Source organism: Lipotes vexillifer, unplaced genomic scaffold (assembly GCF_000442215.2).
Source record: "Lipotes vexillifer unplaced genomic scaffold, Lipotes_vexillifer_v1.1 scaffold685, whole genome shotgun sequence".
NCBI lineage: Eukaryota > Metazoa > Chordata > Mammalia > Artiodactyla > Lipotidae > Lipotes > Lipotes vexillifer.
In genome coordinates this window covers 1,178,131-1,199,555 of record NW_006771436.1, presented here as the reverse complement: position 1 = coordinate 1,199,555, position 21,425 = coordinate 1,178,131, and the positions used below count along the sequence as shown (strand labels likewise).

Genomic DNA, 21,425 nt, shown 5'->3' with positions numbered 1-21,425 from the left:
GGCTCGCGCCTGTCTCTGGAGCTCCTTTAGGCAGCGCTCTTAAAACCCCTCTCCTCGCGCACCAGGAAACACAGAGGCAAGAAAAGGTCTCTTGCCTCTTGGGTAGGTCCAGACTTTCCCCCGGACTCCCTCCCGGCTATCCGTGGCGCACTAACCCCTTCGGGCTGTGTTCAAGCCGCCAACCCCAGTCCTCTCCCTGAGCTCCGACCGAAACCGAAATCGAGCCTCAGCTCGCAGCCCCGCCCGCCCCCGGCGGGTGAGCACACGAGCCTCTCGGGCTGGTGAGCGCCGGTTGGCGCCAATCCTCTGTGTGGGAATCTTTCCGCTTTGCCCTCCGCGCCCCTGTTGCTGTGCTGTCCTCCGCGGCTCCGAAGCTCCCCGCTCCGCCTCCCGCAGTCTCTGCCCGCGAAGGGGCTCCTAGTGTGTGGAGACCTTTCCTCCTTCACGGCTCCCTCCCACTGGTGCAGGTACCGTCCTTATCCTTTTGTCTCTGTTTATTCTTTTTTCTCTTGCCCTACCCAGGTACGTGGGGAGTTTCTTGCCTTTTGGGAGGTCTGAGGTCTCCTGCCAGCGTTCAGTAGGTGTTCTGTAGGAGTTGCTCCACGTGTAGATGTATTTCTGGTGTATCTGTGGGGAGGAAGGTGATCTCTGCGTCTTACTCCTCCGCCATCTTGGAAAGAGTCTGTTCTACCTTTTAACGTTGGAAAGAAGAAATTTGCAATAACTCAACATGGCGAATTTCTTCTGATTTTACTTTCATCTCTCATATTAACAGAAACGAGTCTAAATTGTCTAAAACAGCTTTTAGATGTTTTACCTGGATCGTCTGGTAAGGCTGTTGGGCCCTCAAGGTGTATTCACTAATTCATTTGTAGGGATGGATGAAAAAGTTATCTTGAGGCCTTTGGGAACTCTGCAGTAGAATTCTGTGGTTGACAACTTTATCAACTACAGTGTTCAGTGGACCTTGGAGAAATTTAAAACCCTTGACTGTAGCTGCTTCTTTAAAGGCTTCGTTTTTTTTTCCTACACTCTTGAAAGAAGTAAAGATTCTACCTAAAGCGTTTTACCATTGTGTGTTTGTAATCCACTGCATTCTTTTTCGTTTGTTTTTTACATGTTTTTGCATGTAAAGCAAGTGATACTGTATTTATATTGAACTTTTAAGATTATTTACCTCATAATATAAGGAAGAACTAAATTAATGCTTTCATAATACTTGAATTTTATTGCCCCTGCTTTCTCTAGGACTTTATTAACTTTACTGTGATGCATCAGTACTCATCCATGTAAACATTTCTGAAGAATGAAACAATAGATAAATTTTGTTTTATAATATTTATGATTTTTCTTTCACATCTTTGTCCATCTTTCAGCCTTTATAACAAGACCCAATGTTTCATTGCATAGACCTTATAATCCCTTAATACCCTGATTCTAAAATGAATGAGCTTTAAGAATATCTGTTAAACAAATGGTATGATGGATGTAATAACTTGAAATTTCCCTGCAGTTATGCATTTTAGATAAGAAAAGTAGAATTCCAAAAGCATAGATTACTCTTTTGACATGGTCATTTTTGTTCCTAGTCTTCAGGTATTATCTTCTTACAAATGAAACCACTAAGATTTATCTTGTGATCATAATATTTGGTTACTTGAGTATAAAACATATGTGATGATAGTGACGTTATAGAATTAGCAGCATCAAAAGAATCACTCTGAATCACAGAAGAGCTTTCATTGTGACCAACATCATGAAGAATTGTTTTACGTCTATAAGGCATATCTCACAGGACTATATTTAGTCATCCTAGTAGCATTTGGAAGTACATCTTTCATTTCAAGGTATTTGTAGATCACTCTTGTTGGTGGGGTGAGTATCAACCCCACCCTAATCAAGAATGGAGAAGAGGTAATATTATATAGTAGTTAAGAGAATACATTCTGCAATTGGAATATCTGTATGGAATCCCCGCTCTACCACTTATTAACTAAGTGACTTTAAGCAAGTGAGTTTGCTTCTCAGTCTCCTCATCTGTAAAATGCAAATAACAACAATAACAACAATAATAATAATATCTACTTCATAAGCTTGCTGTAGGATTAAATGGGTCAGTGAATGTAAATCCGTTTGAAAACTGACATTTTACTGTCATTTAGTGATTTTTTTTTCATCATAACTTTCAATGTAGAAATGTTTCCATATGGTAGAAGTCCGTCTACCAATTTGGTTGAAACAAAAAAAGAAAAATATAGCCCATTAACTAGTATATGTAGTAATGTAACAAGAATTCATCAATGTAGTAATGGTATCCTCTAAGGATTATCTGAGCATCATTTTAGCCCTATAACTTTCACCTTTTTCTTGTGGATTTGCCATCAACCATTATGATCCCCGCCTTCAGGAAACTTTCATTTTGGTTAGGGAAATGGACATTTACATACCTAACAAAGATACAAAACAAAGGATAAAAAATCTAAACTGAATGTTCAGAGGGTGTTGTGTTTTAGCTGCAGCATTCAAAGGTGTGTTACATTTGCACTAAACCATGAAGGACGAACAGGAGGAGGGGTAAGAAAAAAGTTTTAGGCTGAGAGAACATCATGAATATCTAAGTGTTTTATTCATTTGGACTCTTTAGGGCATAAGTGACAGGAATTAAATTCAAGTGTACTCAACTTTTTAAAAATAACAAAACCATTTACTGACTGGTATAACTACAAAATCCAGAAGTAGACAGAGCTGTCCCAGCTGGATCCAGACATTCCAATAATGTCTTTAAATATCTGCCCCTCTCCATGTCTCAGCTATGCAGTTCTCTCTGTTGACTTCATTCACTGGCAGGTTTGACCCCTCTTCACTCTGAGACAGGCTAGCCCTCAGGCTTACATCTTAAAATATTTTCATCCTAACTGAAAGGGAACATCTCCTTCCTAACAGTTCTGACAAATGTGCTGTGATTGGCTTTGCTTGGTCACATTGCCATCTGTCATCACAGAGGCCAGGCCAGATGGGTATTTGGGGGGACTTGGCCCTATCAGTGAGGTCCCATCTAACCACCAGGACTGAGAGTGGGGGAGAGGAGGCTTCCCAAATTTATATTTGGTCTACCAACAGAGGAGGGGTGGCAAGACCTGTGATAGAATAGAGAGGATGAAGATGGATTATTTTTGGACTCATCTCCCTCTCCCTTAATCTAATTGCATTAGATTTCTCAATTATTAGTGAATGCTGTGAAGTAAAGTTAAATCATTAGAGTGGGGCCATTGTAACTCCCCATCCCAGCCTCCTTGATCTTCTGCTTCTCTGAATTCTTACAGCACCTATAAACTCCACTAAGCAATGTAACACTGAATCACATACTATTTTATAATCTATAGTGAGACTGTGTATTAGCATTCTCCAGAGAACAGATAAGTTCATAAATATGAACTCATTATGTTGAAATAATAATGAAATACCTGCCCCAAAGTACCAGACTGTAGCCTAGACTATCCTCAAAGGCTTCCTGGAGCATGTTTCTCCCATTGTTTTTTTTTTTTTTTTTTACAAGTTTCATTGCCTGCCTTTCTGGCCTCTGCAAATTAGAAGTGAATGATTGGGAGTGGGGAAAGGTTCTTAGTGAAACATTCTCCATATTTTGCGGCTAGAAAATTCAAAGCAGCATTACCATGGAAACAGTATTCTCAGAATGACAACCTGCTTCACTAAGAAAAGTTAAATGCTATTTTTTACCCTTCTTTTAAAGGGAATGGAGAATTGTATAACAGTAATAAGATGCTTTAAAAGGGGCAAGCATTGGTTATCTGGAAAAATCACTTGTGTAGATCTCTAGATTAACTCCCAAAGTTCTCCACTGCTGAGAAGAGATGCAGCAAACTCCCCTTTAGCTCAATAGTATGTTTATGTGCATATTATTGCCAGGATACTTCGGATTTCTATTATTCCACTTTTAAAGAGTTGCAGTCACCAGCCTTTTTAGATGGTTTCAATGATCCTCAAAGAAGCCTATGACATAATTAAGTAAGAGCTTTAAGGAAAAGAAGGAGACAGAAACAAAACATACGAAAAATAGATATCCTGATCAAGCCCAGAGCTTCTGTAGTGGATGCTTTGAGGTATCATGGGAATTATTTCTGATTTGGCTCTATCATTCTTTCACTTGTTAAAGTTTCAAGTCTTTAGGAGAAAGCTTTTAAATTAAAATTTTGTAAAGCAGCCTGTTTCTTGAATACTGTGCAAATAATATTAACTTTTATAAACAATTTTACATTTATAGTGCTAAGTTGCTATTTTTGATTGTTTAAATTGCATTAGATTTCTCAAAAGCTATCTAGAAAAAATTTACAATAGGAAGGCTGTCCATTGTTATTTTTCAGAAGAAAGCTGGTTTTCACAATATTATTCACATTTTGTAAACAGCATCAATGAACCTACACATAAAAGGTTAAATGTTTGCAGACCATTCTTTTTTGCCTCAAAGATCAGAGACAAATTACTATTTTTATTTTACATTCCCTTGATGAGGATAATGATAAACAGCTGTCACTTCAGTGCTTAGACTGCAAAGAATCCTATTGCAATCCTATAGTTTAAACAAAGAAAAAAATACATAGTCATACACAGTATTCATACAGAAAAGAGAATGATAGAGAATTTGCTTAAGACTGGAGTTAGAGAAAAGGGAGTATTTGCTCTCTGCAGTTACTCAGTTAAAAGAAAATTTCCACATTTGTACATTTTCCCCATTCATCTTAGACATACTGGAAGGGGAAATTACTCCTTCTTTCTTTCTAAAATCAGAAAAGAAATTAAATTCGCATTTTGAATTCTGTGAGTCCCCATCATGCCCATGGTATTATCAGAGTAGTTAAGATTTGCATGTGACTACATGTCTACTAGTATTTCCAAAAACTAAAGAGAATTTCTAATTGTTTTACTGGTTATTCTGGAACTTTTTTTTTTAATGTTGAGAATTAAACCGTTCAGTGTTCTCCATTTACTCCAATGCTTTGTTTATTATTTGCATCTGATTTCAGAAAGTGAATGTCAATGTCTTTTGCATATTTTAATATGCAGAAGTTAAATCAAGGCTAAATGTTAAGAATGGTGTGAAGTGGGGAAACTCAGTGTTTCTATATGAAAATAAGAATGGTGGTATAATTTTCCTGGTGTTTCATGTTCCTAGAGGTTCTTTTAATAAATGCTGTTTATTCTGGTTTTCTCTTTTGGCTCAATCATTTTTTTTTTTAACAAATATCAGTATTTAAAATGACATCTTTTTCCTAGAAACTCTTTTTACATTTATTATTTTATCTGTGAAGCTAACTTGATATATTATAGATTTTCCCCTGTTTCATAATACTTCTTGATTTTTTTATACCTAAGGAAAACCAGAAATTGGATTCACATTATATTCATCTTACACTTATTGAAAACGTGTCAGCTCTCAGAGCCTCAGCATGCTCTTAGGTTGACAATAACAATGGTACCCACCTCCTAAGGTTGTGGTGTGGATCTTCTATGTAAAGTGCTTATCACAGTACCTAGAACACAGTAAGTGCTCAATAAATGTTCCTGGGAGAGGTAGGATGTTGATGCTGAAATGCCATCACCCGCTCCTGTTAAATACAACAGCAAAATCCCAGTATGTTTCAGATCAGAGAGACAAACTGAATTGTACTTTATCCATTATGGAGGTTTATATTGCTTTATGTAAAAGATGTTTTCATCACAAAGCTGTAGGTCATGTGTTCTCACTTATATACATAATTTCATCATCATTTTATCATCCTCACTATGATCAAGTAGTAGTGGATCCTAACTCATCAGCTTGCGGTTTCTCTCATGTCCAAATTTTGTAAAAAGTAGGCACTCTTGGAGATCCTGAAATGCACTGAGGCAGCTTTCTTTTTTTTTTTTTTTTTGCGGTACGCGGGCCTCTCACTGTTGTGGCCTCTCCCATTGCGGAGCACAGGCTCCGGACGCGCAGGCTCAGAGGCCATGGCTCACAGGCCCAGCCGCTCCGCGGCATGTGGGATCTTCCTGGACCAGGGCGCGAACCCGTGTCCCCTGCATTGGCAGGCGGACTCTCAACCACTGTGCCACCAGGGAAGCCTGAAGCAGCTTTTGTAGTGTCAGCTCCTCCTCCTTCTCCTCTTTGGTGCATCAAGCTCTGTTCTAGGTGCTGAGAAGGGAGAGAGAAACAAGACCCCAGAGTCTAATAGGGGAGAAGCATAAAATTAGGCTGGATAAAATAATAAACAGTAGTACAAGACACAGATGAAGCACAGTACAGGGAGCGGTGGAGGGTCTGAGGGCCATCGGGAGTTTGTCTAGAAGAGCTGGGTTTGGAAAGATGAAAGATCTTCACAGATGGGAGGAGGGGATTCCAGGCAAAGGGACTAGCTTGCAGAAAACATGGTGGTATAAAAAAATACAGTTTGCCATTTTTATATGGTTGGAATTGAAAATGTCTTGTGCTCAAATTTTTCAACTTAAATTTCCATAATGTGTGTTGAGAGTCAAGCGGCTGTCTAACTCATTCCATGAATATTCAGAAAGGAAAGAAAGAAACTAACGTTATTGAGCATCCACGAGGCCCTTGGCTAGGTTACTTCATATGCATTATCTCATTTAACTTCTACAAGTTTTCCAGAGAAGTGTATTCCCATTTTAAAGATGGGGAAGCTGAGTCTCAGTTACATTAAATAAGTGAGGTGTGGCCACACAACCACTACATGATAAAGCCTGAATTTGAACCTAAAGTTTTTACTTTCAAATACAATACCCTTAGAACAACATCACAGTTACCACTGATTCTTAGAATTTAGGCTCAGCACGAAACACAATCTGCAGTGGTTTTTATGCCCTGGAAAGAAGTTTGGGAAAACAATTGGTTTTTCACTGCCATGGCTGACCTTCCCTCTATCACTTTACCACTTTATGGCCTTAACTTTTTACCTATTTATCCCAGATCCTATTGTGCTTATATTACAAATTAATAATAAAAATAAGGAACTACTTGATTTAATTCTTTCAGTGACCAAAGACCATTTAAAAAGAAATGGTATAGGGAAACGACTGTCATTTTTGAAACTTCCAATCCTCTCTCTTGCTGTAGTAGCAGTAAGATGCCTCAGAAATGTCCTCCACAGTATGGTACTGGCACAAAAACAGAAATATAGATCAGTGGAGCAGGATAGAAAGTCAAGAGATAAACCCACACACATATGGTCACCTTATTTTTGATAAAGGAGGCAAGAATATACAGTGGAGAAAAGACAGCCTCTTCAGTGAGTGGTGCTGGGAAAACTGGACAGCTACATATAAAAGAATGAAATTAGAACACTCCCTAACACCATACACAAAAATAAACTCAAAATGGATTAAAGACCTAAATGTAAGGCCAGACACTATAAAACTCTTAGAGGAGAACATAGGAAGAACACTCTGACATAAATCACAGCAAGATCCTTTTTGACCCACCTGATAGAGAAATGGAAATAAAAACAAAAATAAACAAATAGGACCTGATGAAACTTAAAAGCTTTTGCACAGCGAAGGAAACCATAAACAAGACCAAAAGACAACCCTCAGAATGGGAGAAAATATTTGCAAATGAAGCAACTGACAAAGGATTAATCTCCAAAATTTACAAGCAGCTCATGCAGCTCAATATCAAAAAGACAAACAACCCGATCCAAAAATGGTCAGAAGACCTAAATAGACATTTCTCCAAAGAAGATACGCAGATTGCCAACAAACACATGAAAGAATGCTCAACATCACTAATCATTAGAGAAATGCAAATCAAAACTACAATGAGGTATCACCTCACACCAGTCAGAATGGCCATCCTCAAAAAATCTACAAACAATAAAGGCTGGAGAGGGTGTGGAGAAAAGGGAAACCTCTTGCACTTTTGGTGGGAATGTAAATTGATACAGCCACTATGGAGAACAGTATGGAGGTTCCTTAAAAAACTAAAAATAGAACTACCATATGACCCAGCAGTCCCACTACTGGGCATATACCCTGAGAAAACCTTAATTCAAAAAGAGTCATGTACCGCAGTGTTCATTGCAGCTATATTTACAACAGCCAGGACATGGAAGCAACCTAAGTGTCCATCATCGGATGAATGGATAAAAAAGATGTGGCACATATATACAATGGAATATTACTCAGCCACATGTAGAAACGAAATTGAGTTATTTGTAGTGAGGTGGATGGACCTAGAGTCTGTCATACAGAGTGAAGTAAGTCAGAAAGAGAAAAACAAGTATCATATATTGTGGAATCTAAAAAAAAAAAAAGAAATGGTTCTGAAGAACCTAGAGGCAGGACAGGAATAAAGATGCACACATAGAGAATGGACTTGAGAACACGGGGTGGGGAAGGGTAAGCTGGGACGAAGTGAGAGAGTAACATCGACATATATACACTACCAAACGTAAAATAGATAGCTAGTGGGAAGCAGCCGCATAGCACAGGGAGATCAGCTCAGTGCTTTGTGACCACCTAGAGGGGTGGGATAAGGAGGGTGGGAGGGAGACGCAAGAAGGAGGAGATATGGGGACATATGTATAAGTAATAGCTGATTCACTTTGTTATAAAGCAGAAACTAACACACCATTGTAAAGCAATTATACTCTAATAAAGATGTTTAAAAAAAAAGGAAATGTCCTCCAGTTGTCACCCTGAAGTATGGGGCCAGACTCGCAGGACTGGAAAGTGACCACTGTGTTTTAGAGTGAGCACATATTATTTTAATATTTTTAAGGTGTTAGAAGAGCAACAGAAGCCTTTATAAATGTTTAGAACTAATTTCTACCTTTGTTATTGTTGATTTTTGTGGCCTACAAATATGCCTTTCACACATGCATATTGATCGAAAGTTAATGCTTATTTATAGATCTCTTTAAGCAGTTCAGCACAGTGCTTTGCCGAGAACTGATTGGATGATTAACAACCTGGCATATCAAAGTATGTGCATTTCCAAAGAAAAGTACTTCATGTCCACATTGGAAGCAATAAATTATTTTCCCTTTTTATTTTTTGCATTCATAATTAAATCTTTCCAAAGCTAGAAAGTAGCCAGCCCACTAACAGTATCTTTGTATCATGTTCTGGGGCTTAGATGGTTCAACCTGACTTGAAATGGAGACCATTTGTTCTAAATTGATTTCAATGCCAAGCCAATAGGTCAGTCCTTAATGATGAAGATGCCATTCCAGCCCAGCCTCTGGTGGATAAGCCAAAATTAATTAACTCAAGTCCCATAGTATAGAAAACAGATGCTTCTCTCGTGTTGCAGAAATAAATGCTTTGTGTATGGATGTGTTCTGTTTTATTCAAAGAATAACAAGTTAGAAGTTAAAATTGTAAGTTTTTCACAGTTGAGCCAGCCTTCAGTAGTGATGACAGAAGCATGAATTTATATAACAAATTCCAGCAAGAGCATGGAAAAATGAATTATCCCCTATATCTCTTATTTTGGCTCCAGGCCAGGCCTAGGAGATTTAGTTTTAAATCTGGACTGATCCAAGTGCTGATCCATTCCAGAGCAGACCTAGGAGTTCCAGAACAACACCAAGGTTATTTCTAATCCATAGGATCCCTGGAGACGCCTCCCAGAAGTGTACATCTGCATCATATGTTTGGATTCAGTTCTTTGGCCAGCTTGCAAATGGCTTAAGATTAGATTGTTCTCTAGAGGTATGTTGTTAGGTGCACTGTTTATCTGGTCATCTATCTAAACATTCATTCAGAATTACAATACTTGCTTTTCCTCAATTGTGGCAGGCTAAAGGTAGAATAATAACTGCATGGTTCTGATCTCTTCAGAATTAATGGCTGTTTGATAAGATAAAGATGTTACCATCTAGAAGTACAACTCCAAACTCAGTAAACAGAAGTCTTTCATCTGATAATGTCTGGTATTTTTCTCTTCTGAATAAATGTGAAATAATCCATGTTTGGCTTTCCTTTCTGTTAGACTGAAAATGATGAGAATGGCCAAGCAGAAAACTTTTCCATGGACCCACAATTGGAGAGGCAAGTGGAGACCATTCGCAACCTCGTAGACTCCTACATGTCTATTATCAACAAGTGTATCCGAGACCTAATTCCAAAAACGATAATGCATCTTATGATCAATAATGTAAGTGATTATAAACTGTCTCATTTTAACCTCTAACCCATCCTAGTGTGGAAATTGCTCACATTCTCTTCAGCTTCTTTGTGATATTTTCTGGATGGTCGAAATACCTATCACCTAGGTTTATCATTTACCATTACAAGTGGTAAGTGACTGACAAGTGGAAGAGAACTTAAGAAAGAAAACATAAAACTTCTAGGTACAGCACAGTGGTATTCCCTATTGGCTGTCTCCTCTAGAAGGGTGTGAATTTGCTTACAATAAAGCAGAGCAAAAATACTCTAGTCAGGGTATAAATTAGTTGCAAAGCCAGCAATAAAACCAGATACCCTGGCTCCTAGACTTTGAGTTTAAAGGCAAAAGATATTTATTCTCTTCTGCATACACACACATACTGAATATGGTAATATGATTATTTTCACCTTCTAAAAACTATGGAATGCTATTTTAATATGGGAAAGGGCTTTTTGCCCTGTCCCCTTGGCTACAAAGTCAACAGTTACCTTTTCTTTTCTAAGGTAAAGATGATAGAGCCACAGATCTCAAAGTGCCTGCTAGACTAGCCATCAGTTGATCTACATTGCATAGAATCTCTCCCTTTTCATGGTTATTTTTATAGCAGTCAGAAAATGATACTTAAATTACATGGTCTGGTTTGGTCCTTTTGTTAGCTACTTTGTTAAAGTATAAATAACATCACAATTTGTTTGCGAACTTACCTTTTAGATAAGATAGGCTATAATGAGGTGTTTTATAGCAGGCTTTTCTGACTCTTGAAAAGTGAGACACCAACGATTTTATTCCTAGTTATCTTCTAAGGACACCTTCTTATTTAAATCAATGGTATATTATGAGCATTTGCTTGTAACAAATAAAAATTAGATGGTAAAGTACTGAAAAGAGCCCCACACTAGAATTTAAGAGAAACCTGGATTCTATGCTTGGCTACAGACTCTGTTAACCTAAGACAAATCCTTAACTTATTTCTACCTATTTCCTCCAAATGTGAAATATGAATCATAGAAAAAGTACCTGGCTTAGGGATTTGTTCCACAAGTTAGTATATATGGAAGTACTATGAAAAGTATAATTGTAAGAAACTAATATGGCTGCCTACTTAAGAATTGTAAATAGCCATTATCCTTATATAAAGATTCCTTTCAAAATTCTAAGTATGACAATCCATTTGTTATTCATGATCTATGAGTTTCTTGACTTTAAGAAGCCCCAAACAGTCGCGGGAGCAATCTTGTTTTTAACTCACTCTATTTTTGTACACATTCCATTTATTCAAACAAGGTTAGTAGGATGCTTTGAAGCATCAGCAGGTAAGCAATGTATTGCAAATATATTGGAAACTATAAATTATATACTTAAGCTTGGTCAGTGGCCTGCTGTGTGACCTGAAGCAAATCATCTGGCCCCTCTGATCTGAACTCAGTCGCTGCTAAAACTACACTAAGAACCCTGAACTACCCCACAGAGTTGTCAGAGACCATCATAAGTGTGACTATATGCCATTTTGAAAAATATAAAGTACTAAGCAAATAGTCTATTTTTTTAATTACCCTCTTAACTTCACTTAAATGAGTTCAGGTTGTTTTGCCCATGGAATCCAGGCACTTGCTTATTTAAACATTTTCCTGATTAAGTATCATTTATCTTTTCACTGTTTTACTGAGAGTCATTAGTGCTGCCATCAGTTCAAACGCTGCCCTGCTCTGCACTATATTATATCATCAGCACAGGAAATAGCACTTCCTGTCTATAGCTGTGAGGAGTGGCTTGACATAAATTAGTTAAAAGGAAAAAAAAAACCTGTTGCAGATCTGACCTACTTTCACCTTCTCAAGAAACACACACACACACACACACACACACACACACACACACACACACACACACACACACACACACACACACGAAACGTGAGGGTAATTGCCCTCACTCCTCACTGGTGTGCTCACTTGCTTCATGAAATGGCAAAAGCCCCACCTACAGGGTATTATCCATGGAAGTAAAGTTCTGCTAATTGTCTCCAGGGAGACCTCACATAAGAGTCATGAGAAAGAAGACTTCAATTAAGATCTGATCTCCAAGGTCAAACCTTGAAGTAGAGATTAATAGGAATAAGGAGAAAGCAAAAACATTATGTAATGCTGGATTCTTATGAAGTTATGGTTATCTTTGTTTGAATTTAACTTTTCGTATCTACCAGAAAATAGTTTTACACATCTAGGATGACTGCTTTTCTTTGGGTATTATTTTATCCACTTTTTTACTACATATGTAAGAGTATATAGTTATATATATATATAATATATATTTTAAATCTATATATGTAATTATATATATCTAAAAATACAAATCCCTTTTTTTAAATGTACTCATATTCTCATGGCATTTTATTGTACAGAACGTCTGAGCCCTTTATGTTCATTCCAGAAGAATTTGTTCATTCCTGTTGAGTACAGGAACAGAAACACAGTGAACACCCAGCACTGTGTCATGCATATGTGTTGACTTTTTTTTAATTTAAAGTGAAGAGATCTTCAAGTGAGAGAATTAATCATAGAATCACAAGAAAACACATACTTGGACTCCTTATTCTGAATTCCATCCACTTAACCCTGCTGTTTCTACAAATGGTTGTGGGTGAGAAAGCTAGCTGTTCCTCCAGAACCAATAAATGCTTAAAGCCGGGTCCTCTATTTGTTGACTATCACTATTGAAAGTGGTGCTGTGGCCCTTCCTCTTTGAAATGGGAGTGACTACTCTGCCTTCTGAAAAAGAATATGTTTCAGCCAACTTTCATAAAGTTCAGAATTTGGTGGGCAGTTTCCTTTGAAAGTTTACATTAAGCGTTCTGCCACTCAAGTCTCCATATGGAATTGTTTAAGAAATTTAAAGCCAGCAATAAATGCCTCCCCTCAGACATACTGTAAGCCTTTGTCTATTGAAATGCAGCAGCTGTTTCACTGCTTAAACATACCAGGTAACAGCAGCGCAAAGAAATAGCAAGTTTACGACAGGCGGTTGTTCTAGACAGGCTACAGGCAAAGAAACAGAGTTTTGTTCTGTACATTAAAGAAAACACACATATAATGCCCCACAGCAAGCATATTTTGATGGCCTCTTCTCTGTAGCTCACACCACCAGAAGTTCTCCATCAGAGAATGAAGAAAGTGGATCCAGTTTTATTCGAAAAGTATTACTGGCTAAGGGGCACACAATTCTGTGTTTGAACAGAATAGCCACCTGCTGGGTACTCATGATTTTGTGCAGTTTCCAAATGAAGAAATTGAGGCCCCAAGAGGTTTAAGTGACTCGCCCAGAGGGTTCATTTTACTTGAAGATTTAATTAGGGTTTGTTTGAATATGAGAAACAATGTTTTGTATCTTAACTAGTAAGTAATTTAAAACATTGTTCCTCATATTCAAACAAACCCAGCTAATACAAAATAGAATGTAAAGTTTTTTTATGAAACATTTTAAGAACCAAACATGAAACTTAGAGGCATTTCACACTTGGAGCCTGTGCCCCTGTGTCCCTTGACCCCTGGAGGTCCAGGTTCACTCTCCTTGGCCACTGATACTTTGGTGGAAAATTAGTAACATGTGCCCTAGTTTCAAAACTTACTGTAACTTTAATGTGTGTGAAGTAGAGTGTTATTTTAAATGTTCATTATTTGAGGGAAAAGTACATCTTAAATGCCAGAGCACTGATTTGTTTCCACGGGTCAAGAATTCTGCATCCTGCTCAAGAAACAGATCCTGACCAAGACCCAGAAGCCCCACTCTTTCTCCCCCTCCCCTATCACTCCCCACCAAGGGTAACACTCCTGCTTTCTTACACTGTAGATGAGTTCTAACTGTTCTTGAACTTTGGAATCATACAGTACGTACTTTTTTGTGTGTCTATCTTCTTTTCTCGACCTTTGTGAGTCAAAGGATGTTACTTTTTTTTTTTTTTTTAAAGAAGGAAAACTTCGTTGGTCTTTACCAAAATGAAATCCCTCAGAAATGTAAAGCAGCCTTAAGCGGAAATGAGAGAATTGTGAGATCTCAAAGAATCACAAAATTCTACCCAAGTCCCTCTCTAAAACTAAACAAAATTAAACTTCTCAATTAAATTTTTATGTGCGTATTCACATGAATGAGAGTTATCACTGTCCCATTGTGTAGTTCCTCCTGTCTCAAAACAGAGATTTTAAGGAAATGGTCTCCTTAGTAAACTGAATTGTATGAAAACTCTATAAATGCCTCCCCTATTTGTGAAGGCTTTAAAATGGTTGTAGTAATAAAGACAAAGAAAGTTACAGATCCAAAAATACTGCAGGTTGCTAGAGAAGGGTTAAAGTAAGAAAGAGAGGAAAACATGTGGAACGTTTTTAATGACCTCACATTCCTTTACACTGAGCAGAACGACATGGTGCAGTAATGCCTGTTTATCTAGCCTGTAGAGTTTGAACTGGAATGAGGTTTTGTGTGTGAGAATTTTTTGGTGAACCACACAAAGATGTATAGGTTATAAGGTGTTATAATTAAAGGCATAAATATTATTTCAAATCTCACATCCAAGTATAATTAGTTTATGTCATGTTCTGTGAGGTATTTTCTAAATGCTATCATGTAAAAGGGATCCACTTGCCCTCCAATTGTGCAGAATCCTTGGTTTAAATATTTGTACCATTGACATACAAACTGCTCAGAAAGTCCCTGAAGTGTCTGGAAACTCCCCGAAGTCCCCCACCTTTGTTCCAGTTGTATCATTAGCAAGTGAGGCTACCAGCAGGAGAAGAGTCTTTCTAGAAGTTTTCTTAAGTGCAAAATAAAATGTTAACTTATGCTTTATGTTGAACTATGTCACTTGATGCCAGCACTGTTGCACTAACTTCCTAACTCTTCATACCTAATGCCAAGTTAGACTATATACTGTAAAAAGAATAGCTTTTGTTGATGGCGCACTGACTAAATGCTAGGCATCATGCTAGGCAATTTATATTCACTCTTTCACTGAATCCTTGTACCAACTCTTTTTTTTTTTTCCTTCCACCAACTCTTGAGGCGGCTCCTACCTTTAACCTCATTTTACAGATCAGGAATCTGAAACTCAAAGAGGTTAAGTTATTTGTCCAAGAACAATAAGTGTTAGAGCTAGGACTCAAATTCAGAGCTGTCTGATTCCAAAGAATATGCCCTTAACCACTGTGCTATATGGCCATTTTCTCTCATGCTAAAATTATTCATATTGTTTCAGAACATTGCCAAATCTGTTGGATAGTAGGCAACTATCCAACTATCCATCCATGTTACAGTTTTAGTGTGTAACATTTTGATGTGGAAGAGTTGATTCAAGGCAGATCTTTGATCAAAATGCTGAAGCAGGCTCTTACTATTTTATTTTGTGGTTTGTTTGACAGTTGCTTCTTAATTCAGATCTGCTTTAAATCTATTCTTGGAAGAATCTTCTTTTAAATTGTGTTTAATAGATTCTAAGTGATACTCCAGGAAGATGTAAAGCTTCAAAAGAGCTTAACCCAACTGATGGTCAATGCCAGGAAACTTGTCTGGTTTTGAGTTTGGAGTTGCATCATCTCTCCAAGTGGATACACACACCTCACAGTGGAAGATTTGTGCAAGCGTGCATGACTCCTTGGGTACCTGCAAGTGTGACTGGTAGTAAATAAATCTTCAAGGAGGTGAATGAAATATTTCTTAAGCCAAATTTACTATCTTCTCTAAATCTGACTTTCTTTGACTTCCCCTCACCCAAACCTCAATGCTTGAGGTGTCTTTGTTCCTTTCTTTGTTGCCCTTCACATCCAAACGGCACCAAGTCCTGTTGGTTTTTCCTTTATAATGTCATTTATATCTGCCCATATTTTCTATGCCACTTACTAAATTAAACCCTTATCATCTCATAAATGATCTGCAATGGCCTTCTGACAGATTTATCTCTACTACCACACTTGCAAATTATTTTCCAATCACAGCCAGATTGATTTTCCTAAAACTCTCTTTTATTATTTCACTTACTTGTTTTAAAAGCCTTCCATGGCTTTCCATTGCCAAGTGGATAAAGTTCAAGCACTTTTCCTTGACATTCAAGGCCTTGACACCTGGCCCAGGGTTATCTGGCCAAATTTACCTTCCACAGCTATCACACATAAACCTTCCCTTCCACCAGACAGTTGCCCAAATACGTCTTGCGTATTAGATTGCTTCCACATTTAAATCACTCCTGGTTTACAGAATATGTGCAGAGAACACTTTTTATTTCACCACAACAAAGCTGTGATTTAGCTGAATTTTCGATTAGTAGAATTATCTACATGGTTTGATACCTTCCAAAAATAGTGAAGCTATGTGTTTTAGAGTCTTGTCATCTCTGAGTAACAAATGTAACTACAACCCAGGAATTTTGAGCATCTGACAGGTGTTCTGTTGTCTGCTTGAATTAGTAACAATTAAATATACTGGACTTTGGCCTTTCTTAGAGCCAATGACTCTAGATAAGCACTAGCTTTCTCATTTTAACAGAGAAACTGAAAAATCCAAGTTGCTTTATTTTTCTAGGCTTAAGTTAATTGGCATACGTGTGCACCACACTAAAATAATAATGCTTAAACATAAATTATCTTTTCTAAGCACTCAAAGTGAGGCAAGGGGGTTAATGGAAAGAGCACTGGACTTCAAGTCAGAAGATTTGGGGTTCAACTTAATGTTGTGTGACTTTGGGCAAGTTACTTAAACTCTCTGAAGTCCATCCAGTTCCTTCATCTGTAAGATTGGGATAATAATATACGTTTCATAAGTATGCAGTGAGAATTTAAATCAGATAACTTGTAAAGGCACATTGGATTTCATTGATTCTCACATTCACTTTTTTTCACATTTAACATTTCTAACATGAAAATGCATGTTACACTCAATGACATCTTGGCATTCTGTTGTAGTTTAGTTGATGGTGTTTTTTCTTTCTTAGTGGCACATAAAAGACTGGTGTGTCTTAAAATCAGTGGTGTCTTAGACTTGATGAAATATAATGATTTGTTCTCTCTCCCTCAGGGCTGCACAACATATGCATCCTCTCCATTCTCATCCTGCCACAAATTGCCCCTCCCCTAAGACTCATGCGAATTGTTCATATTTTAGTTTGTTTTCATATATCTGTTAACTATGGAAGCTTATGTCAGTCCTCATCACTGTTAAGCTCTAGAAAGCAGAGAATATATCACTTTTTTTGGTAAATCAACTTGCATAATTATATACGATTCTGTATTTAATAAATACTTATTGGTGCTAATTCCACTTTTGAAACAACACTGAAACCTGGGGTCTTAATAGTATTCCAGTGATTTTGGTAAAAGCTAGGTAAAGGGCTGGGAATACCAAGGAAGGAATAACTTGTGTTATTACATAGGTATCTGTGTGTCATTGTTTCCTGTTGAAAATACCACTGCTTACCTCCTGGTACCTTCCCTTGTCTATATATAAGCCAAGCAGCCTCAGACAACATTGCAGAAATGCTTGTACAGCCAACAGGCCCTGTTCTGGCGATGGTGAGCTTTGGCCCTCTTTTCAACTAATCTATGTTTTTCTTTACTGTCAACAGCCATAATACAGAGAGGAAAACTGTTATTGGCATTGGGAGGATAATGAAGAAAATAAGTGTAAATAGATGCACGATGCATCCCTTTTCCCAGAGCGGACTTTTGTGGCCTTTGTCCACAGGCTATGAACCAGTTTATCATTCAGTCACTCATTCATTCCCATTTTTTACTTTTCTGTGGTGACCCGGCAGGTTAAGGATTTCATAAATTCTGAGCTCCTAGCACAGTTATATTCTTCAGAGGACCAAAATACTCTGATGGAGGAATCTGCGGAACAGGCTCAGCGCCGGGATGAGATGCTTCGAATGTACCAAGCCCTTAAAGAAGCCCTCGTGGTCATCGGTGACATCAACACAGCCACGACGTTCACGCCCGCACCGCCGCCAGTGGACGACTCCTGGATCCAGCATTCCCGCAGGTAGGAAGATGGCTCCACATCACCGGAGGCCTCCCAGCTTGTCCAGTGTCATTTTCTGAATGTGCTTCCCTAAACCAGTATGAACCTAAAGAAAAAAGAGGAAAAAAGATATTTAAGTCCAGGAGCTAGAGAGAAGGTCAGATGATCCCAACCGCTTTCAAAATCAAGCACAAAATCGTTGGAAACGCCTCATAGATTAACTGTGTGGTTTCCTTTACTTATAGAACTACCTGTTAGATCTGTGGGAAAGAACTACAAGACAGAGCTGCCAAGTAAACTATGAAAAACCTAACAAACTTTTTATCTTAGGTATTGGCATATCCCAATGATCGGTACTGTTCTAGGGTGTGATGGCTTAGGAGTGAATATGATTTGAACCCAGTACATTTTTAGAGGGTGTCAAATTCAGAACCAGGCAGATCCATCTCCTGACCCTAAACATGGTCCTAAAGTAAATCACTTGAGGAAATTGTATCCCAAAGATTACAGGTGGGGAATTTTAAAGTGTGTCCATATTTCATTGGAGATCAAAGAAGCCTAACTAAAAGAATTGTGGGCTGACTTACATGATAACTTCTTTTTGAAAGGGCTGTTTTATCTTGAAGATTATGAGTTTGGAGGAACTAAGGTGATTGGCAGTGGAAAGAATCAGAACATGTGAAATTCCTTAAAAATTTATTGACTTAAATAACTGTTACACATAATTAAAAAAAAAAACCTTTACACTTAAAAAAAAATCAAGCACAATATATCCTTACATTGGAACGTTATACAGCCATTAAAAAGAGTAAGTTCTTTAAGTAGCGGAATGAAAACACAGGCCAGTTAATGTGAAGCTTAAAAAAAACATGTTAAGTTGTAGAACATTGTGTACAAAAAAGCAATGTATGTATATATATATGTATGTATATATATATATATATATATATATATATATATATATAGAGAGAGAGAGAGAGAGAGAGAGAGAGAGAGAGAGAGAGAGAAAAGATATTGCAGAATATAGTTAAAAAGGATACCCGGGAAAAGATGTTGGTTGTCTCCACAGAGCAAGGGGGGAGAGGAGGGAAACTTTCTTTTCACTATTTACCCTTCTATTACCGTTTAACATCCCTAACACGTGTCTGAGTTAGTGAGAAAATACTTTTAAAAAAGCAGTCAGTTATAAAATATTTTTTAAGGATGAATTCCAACGGAGAGGTGGATGGGCAAACTGCTGTCGGTCTCTGCCCCCAGGTCCCCGCCTCCAAGCCCCACCACCCAGCGGAGACCGACGCTGAGCGCGCCCCTCCCGCGGCCCACGTCCGGCCGCGGGCCCGCACCTGCCATCCCCTCCCCGGGACCCCACTCGGCAGCGCCTCCAGTGCCCTTCCGGCCTGGCCCGTTGCCTCCTTTCCCCAACAGCAGCGACTCGTTCGGGGCACCTCCACAGGTTCCATCTCGGCCCACCAGGGCCCCTCCGAGCGTCCCAAGGTGAGTGTTCTGCGCGAGGCCGAAAGCAGGGCCATGCTCATCGGTTCTCTTCTCATAGCCTGACAGACAAAATTGATTTGGAAAAGAAAATGGTAAAGATACTGTCATAACACGTTTTCAGCTTTCCCTCCGGGAGGGGGATCATGGGAAGATTGCTGAGCCTGTGACACCATTTAGAAACCAGTATATGGCCTAAACCTCTCCTTTCTCAACTGGCACAAACTAAATGGGACCAAAGAAACCTGGGTCCAGATGAATGACGTTTTGGCAGCTGTTTGTAGAATTTGACGGAGACCTTTGAAATGAAAGAGCTGTGGCTGGGTTTGCTGCAAGCTGTGTGCTCCCTAGGTCACAAGAGCATCACCAGCTAAGGCCTGGCCTTCTCTATTACCAGAGGAATTCTAGAAAACCACTGACTTCAAGGAATATTATCCATCTGCCCTCTGAACTTTGACCCTTAAACCCAATATTATTAACTTTAATGTAGGCTGAGTAAAAATCTGGCTGGTTAATCTGTGATTGTTTTTTAAAAAGCTATGCATAGAAAGTTTAACACAGACATATAATTGCTGTGTGCAGTCACTGATCATATATAAGATAGAACATTGTACATTTGAATAATACATTTGGCATTTGTAAGCAGATTGTCAGGCTTAACTGTGAAACAGAATAGCTAATAAATAAGTAGAATTTGAAATATGTATACATATAGTTTATGGTCAATACATTTATGGTCAATATACTAATTAGAGATTTTGAAAATAGAGGGAATTAGGGTTTTTTCCCTCAACATCAGAACTTTAAAAATGAAAGAAAACAGCCCATACAGAAAGTTAGTGTTTTAGAAGTTCAATTCAGAGGATTAAAATATTTGTATACTCCATGAAGGAAAACCTTACTATGCAGGTGCCATAAAAAGAGACGTGAGTTCTGCCCACCCATGAAGCCTGAGTCACCTCACCCTCTGATTTCAGTACTTACATTTATTTTGATCTTCAGGCTGTTGGGTATAATGAAGAGAAGAAGGGGCATCTTAACCCACTAAACAAAGGGAAGTGTAGGGGGAATAGAAGGAGATGTGCAATCAGAAGACCTGGTTCGCCACAGGCCTTGGGCCACTCATTTAACTGAGCCAGGAGTTCCTCATCCATGAAATAAAGATATAACAAGGATGTGGCCCAAATCATATGAGACAAGGTATTTGAAAGAATCTCACAAACTGTAAAGCACTGTGGCTATTACTGCCATCATGATTTTGGTCCCCATCAAAGAGGATATATGTACTCTCAAACCTATGTATTTTTTTTTTTTCTAACCTCAATAGGTTTGGCTTATAATTTGTTTGGAACTGAGCTGAATTTCTGGTAATAATAGTAACAACAGGTAGTATTTATTGAGCTCTCAATGTATGCTAGGCACTGTCCTAAGAGCTTTGCAGGTACATTTTTGTTTAATGCTCACAACAACCCCATGAGATAGGTTATTATCTATTTTACAGACAAGGCACAGAGGTTAAGCAACTTGCCCAAGGCTGCTCAGCCAGGACCGAATCGATCTGGGCTTTAATCCCAAGCAGTCTTGGGGTTTCTCCACCTCAACACTACTGACATTTTTGTTGTGGACATTGTGCTATGCGTTTTGGGATGTTCAGCAGCATCCTGGCATCTACCTAGTGGATGTCGGCTGCACTCCCTCAGTTGTGACCACTAAGAATGTCTCCAGACATTGCCACTGGGGGCAGGGAGAGAGGCGG

The 21,425-nt window shown here is 38.4% G+C and overlaps 1 protein-coding gene across 4 annotated transcripts in view; it reads left to right on the top strand.

Moving 5' to 3' along the window:
* Nucleotides 1-21,425, top strand: part of DNM3 (dynamin 3) — a 599,000-nt gene that overhangs the window by 549,455 nt on the left and 28,120 nt on the right. For all 4 annotated transcript variants that reach the window (XM_007446759.1, XM_007446762.1, XM_007446760.1 and 1 more), the window contains 3 exons: nucleotides 10,004-10,168; nucleotides 17,973-18,199; nucleotides 19,436-19,672. In XM_007446759.1, coding sequence (XP_007446821.1) covers nucleotides 10,004-10,168; nucleotides 17,973-18,199; nucleotides 19,436-19,672 — 629 coding nt within the window. The remainder of the gene's footprint in view (nucleotides 1-10,003; nucleotides 10,169-17,972; nucleotides 18,200-19,435; nucleotides 19,673-21,425) is intronic.